At 34.4% G+C, this 10,732-nt stretch overlaps 1 protein-coding gene across 1 annotated transcript in view; it reads right to left on the reverse strand.

The window, feature by feature from the left end:
• Nucleotides 1-10,189, reverse strand: part of LOC117234317 — a 246,624-nt gene extending 236,435 nt beyond the window's left edge. The window contains exons 1-2 of the mRNA XM_033495414.1: nucleotides 9,871-10,189; nucleotides 5,541-6,105 (exon numbers count right to left, since the gene is read on the reverse strand). Coding sequence (XP_033351305.1) covers nucleotides 5,541-6,105; nucleotides 9,871-10,172 — 867 coding nt within the window. The 5' untranslated portion in view covers nucleotides 10,173-10,189. The remainder of the gene's footprint in view (nucleotides 1-5,540; nucleotides 6,106-9,870) is intronic.
• Nucleotides 10,190-10,732: the final 543 nt, after the last annotated feature.

Here is a 10,732-nt window from a genome sequence, read left to right on the forward strand (position 1 = left end):
CATTACAACGAACTTGAAAGGGGAAAATAAAAAGACGCACGTCTCTTCTCTTCGCGACGACGAAACCAGAACACTGACCCTTAGACGTGATTCTTAGGCGTTCCAATAAAATCAATACGAAATCTTCAGTATACCATAAAATCGTATTACGTTTTCGTTAAATCGTCCATTAGTAATAATTATAAGTAAAATATATAAGGTTGTCCGAAAAGTGTCTTTCTTTTACAGACACGTCTTTTATAACAACGCATCTTTATACAAACATGAAACCTAATCTGCCGAACGTTGTGATCTTTATTTTGGTAGAACAAAATCATCATCATATGTAATTCGATAAAATAATATAAAACAGAAAATATTGTGCATCCATTATTTCCGTATAAAACGAAAGAAACTTTTCGGACGACCTAATATTTATTCGAATATGTTTATATATCAAATAACTAAATTGATTTCTGGAAGTTAAAATAGGGAAAGATTATTAAGAATTTACTTAAGAACTTTTCAATTATTTAAACATTGCTCTTGCTTTCAATTGCCAGAGAAAATAATTCACGCGTCCATTATAAACGAGACATTCTATATATTAAGAGAAAAATCAAGAAACGAATATCGATTTCTATAATTAATTTCGCTAATATGCGCGCATATGTAATAATTATAATAAAGCTCTGGGCGTTATTCGAATCTCTACACAGGGAGGAATAAATTTGAACAGCGTTATAGCATTATATTTAGTATGAACACGTGGCGTGAGATGCATAAGAGACGCATTCTCTCAGCCACGGCTCATAAACCGTTTCCGTGTTGCTGTACCAAAAATAATTAGGTTTATGAAACGAGCAAACGCGTAGACTACAATTTATTATAGCCGATTTCTTTGACTTCATTCGTTTCTTTTCACCCGTTTTCATACCTTCATTATAATATTAAATTGAAAGGACTCGCTCACTCGCGAAACTGAATTCTTAAATAGAACAAAACGATTGCGGTTCAAAGTATACACATTAACAGAATTTGTCCGTTCGAGTGAAATTTTTAGAAAATCGATATTAAATTTATAGAAACTATCTCTATCAATGTCATAAGCTTATGAAGATACAAAAATGCATCTTAATCAGCTTGTGCGAAAATAATGCTTTTGAGGTATTAACAATTATTTCTGATGTATAATTAATTTTCCTACGATAACATAATAATAACAGATATAGCATTTCATTATGCTAGCTTCCCAGTAATTTATTCCAGATATAAATTGCGACGAATTATTGGAAACAACAAACAAAGAAAGAACTATCATATGGTATACTGCATTTTCTTGATTGCATTGTACATTTCAAACCGAGCATTATATTCGCTGCTAAAAAAGAGAAATTTCACATCGAAATTTTTATGTAAAAAACATTGAATTAGTCGATAAATGTCTATGATTTAACCGTTTCAAAAGTTTTGTATGGAAAATCAATGGAAATTCTCTTTTTCCCCTGACACCATTGCAGCTGAATGGTTCGTTTCAGAATCTTGATGCACTTTCTGCAACGAAAAGTTAGATGGTATTTGAAAAGAGCACTTTGCCACCCAGAAATAAAGGGTACACGAATAATTATTCGTTATTATTAACAGGGTGAGCAGAGACCGCATCGTCTCGTTAAACGTGCTTCATATTCAAGTAGTCATTCACAAGGCATAAAAATTTTATTGTGAGTGTATTAACGCACACAAACGGCAGTTACCAGTAAATTGAAATTGGTTGCAAAGCTTCAACGATATATATGTAGTACATACAGACAGAAGAGTGCCATCCGCACCGGCGACGAGTACAAGTTTGATGCAAATGCTCGGCAAAGAAAGACGCGTTTTCTCTGTACTTTATAAGATGAGTAACCGATTAATTCAAACGCGAATCTTTCCATTTCATAGGAATCACAATGAAATACGTAATAAGATACTTTTTAAAATAAATAAGAGATCTATGTATTTTGTACATAAATAAGTATTTCAATATTTAACTCATTCGCTTTGATGAATCTCTTGGAAAATAATTTTTTTTACGCTGAAGACTTTCTGCATTTTTGGCGTCAAATATGAGAAATATGTTCTTTTTACTTTTCCTATATCAACGATTGCTTTATGTAGTATTAATGATAATATCGACAATATCAAATTTCTAGTACTATCTTTGTCAATTTGTCTGAATTTTTCTCTAAATTTTCAAAGGATTGAACACGATATTTGAAAGTATTATGCTATTAAATTTAAGTTAACTCTATAAAAGCATCTTCTATGAAAATAACAGGGTCGAGCAGAGATTCAGGTGACAATCCTTAAGCCTATAACGTGATATCGACTTTGCCAATAGCCGTTATAAAGGCAGCGTTCAGGTAGAACATACATTCCAACCACAGAAAACAGTGAAAACGAGGTAGGTACATATAATACATGAAAAAACAAAGATTCTCCAATAACCGTATAATCCGCCCTGTCACTTTTTTCCCATCCTCTACTTTCGCGAACGCCAATCGTGTTACCATACTCTATACTCCATAGCTGTTAAGCAATTTTTCAAACTTGAATACCTTCATCCGTGAAAAAGGGTGTTTTAATTTCTTTATGTCGAACGTTCCATATATAGCAATATTTACTTTAAAATGAAAATTCCTTCTATGTACATGATCCGTTGCAATTCAAACTATCAAGAGATTCTCTTCGTGACCTTTCGAAAGATAAATAATAGATATTTTTGCAAAAGTCAAAACTATAGATTTTTAAATAGTTGAAAATAATACTTTTACGGACTTAATTAAAAATTACTTCGTTTAACTATCCTTCATTTAAGTGGTACTAAATGTCGGACTAAATTCGGTTATACTACTGCAGCAGTTCCAGGTAAACATAAATCAAGATCTAATATGAACTCTACTAAATAACAGCATATACATAAATAAGTACTAATAGGATAGAAACTTTCCCTTTAAATTATTATTTTTAACACCTTAATTAGTTGCTTCAAATATATTTCAATGCATCGTACTATTGATTTTGGATTCTAATTCTCAATAGAAACGAACGTATTAAAGTATTTCATATCTCGATGTGAGCAAGAAGGTACGTTACAAAAGCGTTCGATTCTGTTCGTTATTCAATATCGAATATGACGTAGCAAAAGTTTTCCGCCCACGTAACCGTGTAACCTGCATCCATCTCTTGCAGGAAATTTCGGCATCGTGGTATCACCACGCTGTGAAATCCATTTAAGAAACCTTCCTCCCGCTGGGTGGATATCATAAAAGCGACATGCTTCAACTGTTTCGTATTCACGAACTTGATGTAACTCCATCTTGCTTCAATTTAAATTCTCTTTTCAGAGATAGAATCCCTAGAAGCGTCTTATCCGATATATAGCGTCGCAGGTGCAATCTTCATCGTATTCGCCTGAGGACACGTTTTGTACAGTAAAAGCAAAATAGTTTCTTTAATGTAGAATACTTTCGTCCGGTTGAACTCTTGAAACTGCTGACGAAAGAATTTTTATAGACGAAAATCCGATTTAAACAACGGCGTAACACAACTTGTATCTCGATATTCGATTTGATTAACATGGAGAAGCAATTTTTCAATAATATGTAATACATGTAATAATGTATAATGACACCTGTTGACAAGTATTAAGATACAATCATTATGAATTTATTAAAACTTTAAAGAGTTATTCAATATTACCCGCATAATAGTAATCTCATTAATTTAATATAATAAAATGGTATTTACTTTCCTTATATATATCCGACTATTCTATAAACGTATAATTAACCGATATATAATTACTGCAATTTACTACGTTAATGCGATTCTTGCAAACAACTTCAATGAATAAGTACTATGTTGGATCGTAATTTTCCACGAATGAAAAGCTCTGATCAATTAATCATTTTTTCCATAGTATATCCTAATAGTTGCCTACTTTTAACTTAATACTAGTGTATCTTAATACTTACAAAGAAAAGTATATATATAATAATTTTGATAGATTTTCTGTGTCCTATTTTCCTTATTATATACGAATAGAACGCAGTAATACGCAAATAAAAAATAATATACTACCATTGGCAACGAAGCGTATACCGCGAGGACTCGTCTATACGCTAAGTGAAATACCATAGCAATCCCTGCTGCATTCAAAGCGCTCAAACTTAAAGCTGTTCCCAAAGTAGAACTCGTTGTCGCTCTACTGCCTTCTACAGAGCTCTCATGCAAGTGAACTGGTCCGGGTTTTCATTTAATAAAGCTACTTCGGTTAACAAAGATTTCAGTTGTTTGGCCTGGTATCACGATTCGCAAACATACGATGCAGCTTCAATACGATACTTCTAAATTGGCTCGTTAAACTTTAACGATAATTAACGTGATCGTATTTGAAACATTCGTTCGGGCTTGTAATGAATATTGAAGATTCGAAATAAAGTATCGTATATTATAGAATTTTTTGATCAATGCGTAATTGTTTTAACGATTTAATCAACACGAAGTTAAAAGTTCGATATGAACAAAAGCATAGACATTTACCGTGATACTATAATAGCTCGTATTCCGTGAATAACAATGGATATCTATTATGCACATTCAAACAACTACATTTCAATTCCACGTATCTGGAAACAAAAAAATTACGCTATTGCGTTCATTATAAATGCAAGAAAGCATTTCCGCGTTGAAGAATAAAACATACGAATAATTGGAGTGAGTTAACGTCACTCCCTCTCGTTTAAAAAATACTTCAAACCGTAGCAACCATTTAAAATAACAGTTTCGTTATGCATATCCAAGCGCATTCTGAGAAAGCACGAAACTTGCTCCACGTTTTTTCTCCAATATAACGCCTAAATAAAATGAAATAATACTTCAAACTTCTATTATCAAAAGAAGTCGCACAGAGAAATATCTGTGATTCTATTATCACAAACATTAAACTAATTCGAAAAAAGATCAATATTCTAACTATTATCTAACAATAACTATAACGTCGTCATCCTAAGAACGCCAACGTGGGTCATTTAAACTTCATATCCCACCAACTAATGAAAATGATTCATGCAGCAAGTGAAAATTCACAAACTCATTAACGCTAGAACTAACTGTAAACAATTTCTAATGTGTATCTACGTAAATATACGAAAATTATAACAATCAACGCTGTACGATAAAAATAATCAATCATATTTCTATCTCTCTAAAAGATAACATTGATTTCTTCATAAATATAAATTTATTCGCCCTTAATTATCTTATCAAACTACACGAGCAACGTTATTTTTTAAGCAAATTTTATTACCACACAGGAATGAAAATAGTTTCCCTTCGTTTACTTATTTATTGCTATAAAATAAATATTCTTCGCTCATGATAAAGCTGATTTATAATTTCCGTCAGTCAAGGATTAACTCCGAAAGGATTGAAATAAAATTTTGTATCTTACTCGTACCTCAAAGGTATATATTTGATATATTAGTTCCAGACTTAAGGGAATCGTAAAGCAGACTCACCTGTTTCCGCAGCGGAGTCGCGCACTCGTCCTTGCTCCTCTCGAACCGCTCAAACTTGAAGCTGTTGCTTCTGTAGAGTTCGTTGTCGCTTTGCTGCCTCCTGCAGAGCCGTCGCGTGAGTGCACGCGGCCTGCAGGGCGCACATTCGGTAGCGAGACCCCAATGCAGGTGCAGCATCGCGAGTTCCGCGGTACACCTGGCCATGGCGCAACCGGCGCGCCTCACGCGGCACTTAACGCGCTTTATCCGTCCCTCGTGCTGTGGCTTATGGCTGCACGGTTGCGTGCCACTTCCACTGCAATCGCACGTGCGACGCGACCGGCGTTGCCTGACCGTGTGCGAGCATGGCTTTGCTTCCTCGCCGCACTCGCACTCGCCGCCGCCTGTGTGAGTGCAGTTTATTCTTTCGGCGCACTCACACGGCTGCTGCTGCTGTTGCTGTTGCTGCTGTTGGTTCGGCTGACTCGCTTGAGAAAAAGTGGGTGAAGAGGATTGAACTGGCAGTCGGTGCCGCGTACCACCATTTCCTGCTGAGTGTCGACAAGGTCGTTCTGGACAGTCGCATCTGTGCAACATGCAACGAATGTGATATCGAATTAGACAAGAATATTTTACGCTGAAAGAGGTTGGAATTGATGGACGCAATGTTTATGCATTTAAAGCGTTAAAATATACAGAATGGACACGATATGCAAAAATGTATATCGGGTAATCAAGAAAGTTCTGCCGCCTCTCGTATGACGGGGAAGAACGATGCAAAAATATGGAAAAATATGGTTTTTTGGTACTAAAATGGTTACTTTTATTTTCATGAGTGCATTGTTTATATTTTTGAACTTTTTTGGGTCTTAAAAAAATGATTTATATATATTATTAAATCATTTTACATGCTTGTTCTTGGCTTGTTTTGTGAGGTAACTAATAACGTTTTGTTGTCCTCGTACACGCTGTTGTTGAAGGATTTTGGAAAGTTTACAAAGGACGTTGATTTCGAGAAAAGATAAAATTAATCTTTGGAGATTCTGAGATACGAAGATACCAATGAAGTTTTTAAGAAGAAAATCAATATTCTGAGTAATTAACATTTAGTAAAACAGATTGCAAACTATAAACGGTGAAACTTGGATCTTGTGAATTTCTCGCGACTATGTGAAGCGACAAGGCTCCAATATTAGAGAACAGCGTACCATCTTCAAGGACATTAAATCCTGATATCAGCAATATTCTGGTACACCGCCAGAACAGGTTAAAGAGGTATAACTTCCAATAGAAATGCTCTTATGGTATGCTGTATAAACTATTAAAATAGAGTTTTATGAAAGCTCTAACTCAAAACAAGACTAGTATATAGATCGCATCTATAAATGTGAAAATTACTTGTATTAAATCCAAAACTCTTTCATGATCTTTCTCATCTCATCTTACACTCTTCAATACGGAAGCGTAGTTATTATACAATTCGGTTATTTACGATCAAAATCAAATTCTATGAATCAAATTCCACCTTCACAGAATGGAGGTAAATGCCATTGACACCGTGACCTATATATTGATCTTTATATGACCCTACGCATGAACGTGGCGCCATTTATTATTATTGAACTGTGCGATCAGCATTCCTACAGATTTCTTTGAATTTAACTGACTTTAACTTTTCTTACTCGACTTTGACTAAATTCTACCGATGTTTCGGCTATTTTTACAACGTTCGAATCATATTGTACCAAGATATATTATATCCTGCTGAATCCTGTTGGCTTTTAATGCTTTCTGTCATGTCCAGTCGATTCATACTAGCCTAGATAAGTCCTACCAAATGCTATTGGCTTTGCCTGTAATCACAGCTATGCTCTGCCAGATCCTGATGATACCTATTGCGACGTAGACCGATTTGATCGAGTGTTATCTGCTTCTGGTCGAATTTAAAGTCGTCTTCCCGTGTTCGATACAACTTTTGCTATAAAGATATAAATAAATATAAATATAAATATCCTTCGCTTAAACGGAAACAGTATTTGTTCGTATATGATTTATTTTGATAAATTAAATAATATGAAAAACGAAGAAAATAATGGAATAAGTTTGTTAATTTGCTTTTCGTTTCTCTGACACTCGAGAAAAGTTAGAAATATCGTGTTAAATGAATAAAGTTATTGTTAATTGGATAGAGTTAGTAGGTCTGGATAAAGCAGTTCGCACAACGTTGATAAATCTTACATTGGAAACTATGAAACTACATTTGTACCTCATTACAACTTGCTTAATTACATGCCCGTGGCTATGCTGAAAACTATGTACGTACATGTTTAAACGATTTTCAGAAGGAGATTGTATTTATCCAATTTATATTTGTATCTTATATTTTATTGTTATAATACTTGGTTGTATTGAAAATTATTATTACGTTGATAGTCCTTACAATAGAAATGTAATATTATTAATTTGTTAAAAGAAAATGAGATTCATTAAACTAAAATATATGAAATTTCTCTTCAAATGGTTTACGAGTAATTTTGAGGAACAAAGGGAAAAAAGAAATTGTGAAGGATAATCCGCAAACAATATGATAAGCTGTGATCTTTCATTTTTAGACAGGATCATAATAAACCAAAACGACACGCTGAAACGTGCAATATTTAAAGACCATGCACAAGCAAAATTATTCAAAGCGATATATAAAAAAATTAAATCACAAGTAAACCTAGTGTTCTTTTTAAAACTTTAAATTTCAAACTTCACAAACGATTTATTAACACATTACAAACGATATTCTGATAAATTGATGGTATCACTTATTAAAGACTTCCTCGTATAAACCAGAAGTTAAATTAATAAAATATTTACCTTGAAAACTAATTAAGAGATACGATGGAAGCTATACAAAATTACGTTCGTAAGACCAATGTTGATTGGTTTCAACGTAAAACGTATTATTAAAACTTTATTGCTAAAATGTTTCAATCATATTTGACATTGATAAAAGCAAAGCAAATTTTAGATCATTAATGCATTTCACTTTCTTGGCTCATAAAAAAGCACGCTTTTGCCCATCGATTTTTCACTTTAATGGTTCTAACACGAAAATAAAAATACCTATGTAATTACTAACTCGAATATCATGTAGTTGAAACGTATCCTGACAACTATGCTATAAAATAAACATTGTCGACATCAACGATGTTTCCATACAATCATATTACAGAGAGTCAAAGAAATAAAAGTAAATGTTATGAATACGACATGTACATTTAGACGTAGCACAGTGACAGTGTTTATTTTACGAAATAAAATATCCACATTTTAATAATTTATTCATTTTAATTTGCGAATAAATGTGCATTCTATTTTCCAATGCTTGACACAAATATTTGTTATTAATTATAGGCAGATAGCATATATGTATTTCAATTATCGTTATAATATTACTCTAATAAATCTTATTATTAATCTATATGATATATTTAATGTATCAAAAATTCTATTACTATCCAATAAAATTATCTTGTATCTGTCTTTTAGTAAAAAGTTTCTGACAAAAGTTCCTTCTAATATAATATTACCGATCCTGTTTCGAAATAAATAGAGAAATACGAGATTGAAACTATTATGCACTTCTTAAGCAACCTGTAGAATACGAACCTACAATGCAATAACGTTCAGTTTATGTATTTCTTCCTCGAAGTAGCCATTCGATCAGTCCATAACCTTACATTTATTTGGTATAATAAAATCACATGATGGTGATTCGACTAGTCAAACCTCTCCCCCTCTACTTTACTACGATGCATCGCGGAATCTCCTTGGTAACCTTCCCATTGTTAACCTTACCATAGTCTTCGAAATTTTGTATTGTAATTTCGCCTTCATTTCAACCTTATATGTTGAGGAAATATTTTAAGAAAAACTTTAGTCTAATAATAGAATTGGGACGAAAAATTATATATATCAAATAACCATTCCTTCGTATTTTCATCAAACTTTGGAAATTCTTTTCATCAAACTTAAGAAGCATTTTATCAACAAGATAAGACGATTCGATTGCAAACTACTCAAAGAAAATAGGACTAAGTAGACACATTACCCTGACTCTACAAAAGAATGTCAACTTCACCATATTCGCGCCGCAACGAGCCTCGTTTACGGATTCGCAAATACGATCAGCACACGGTTACTTTGACCTTCGTCCCTTGCACCCCTTTAATTCATAATGGTTCGCAACGTGTACACAACATACACTGTCGCGCCAAATATTGGACGGTAACGGAAAAAGAAGGAACGACAAATTTCGGAGGTTATCGAGAAAAACAGGCAATGACAGATGTTTATTTACCTTCGAATACGTCGAACAGCCGATGTACGCGGTACATGCGGACAAGGTTGCGATTCCGGTGGACAGTCACAGTTGCCAACCGCGGGTCGGGTACGACGAACCCTAATCAGTACCGGATGTACCGGACATGGCTGCACTTGACAACCGCACACGATCGTTTGCGGTCCACCGCGAGATTTTCGACCGCCTCCTCGTTTCGCGCGTTGGTCCACGTGCAGCTGACAAGGCTGCACAGGGCAACCACAGCGAGCTGTGGCACCGCGACGCCCGGCACCTTGTACACGTCTCCACACCCGCTCCATTCAACGACCGGCGTGCGACTAATAAATGCACGCCCCACACCACTCGACACTCTCGATTCGCTTCGGCTGTGTTCGGCCAACTTCGACTCGCAACGTCACCCCCATTTTTCCCTAACCCTCACCATCACGCATCGAGTCCTGACTCCTAGCGATGCGCGAGCACCAAACCTCCCCCTACACGATATAATTCTTCGATAAACACGTGGAATAAATTCAGCGTGTGTTACATATAATATCTTTTTTCAAAGTGTAAAGTGCAATGTTTCTTGATTGGTTTGCAGATGATTTTGGCTCATTTCGCGGACTGCTCGGTAAGATATTTTGTTTTTTGTATAAGAGCATTTTTGTATTATTTTAAAGTGTTAATCATAAAATAAATTGGTTGTGACGTATATGGGATAAATAGATTTATATTAATTGTATTTATGGGCAAATTGAATGAAAATGTAAAGATACGTTTTTGAATATTTCGAGTGTTTTCGGTTAATTTCGGTAAGATTCGATGTTCTATTGTTACTAGATAGTCAAATGCAATGAATAGAATGATATCAATATTTGCA

Source organism: Bombus vosnesenskii, unplaced genomic scaffold (assembly GCF_011952255.1).
Source record: "Bombus vosnesenskii isolate JDL3184/JDL3185 unplaced genomic scaffold, Bvos_JDL3184-5_v1.1 scf7180000013304, whole genome shotgun sequence".
NCBI lineage: Eukaryota > Metazoa > Arthropoda > Insecta > Hymenoptera > Apidae > Bombus > Bombus vosnesenskii.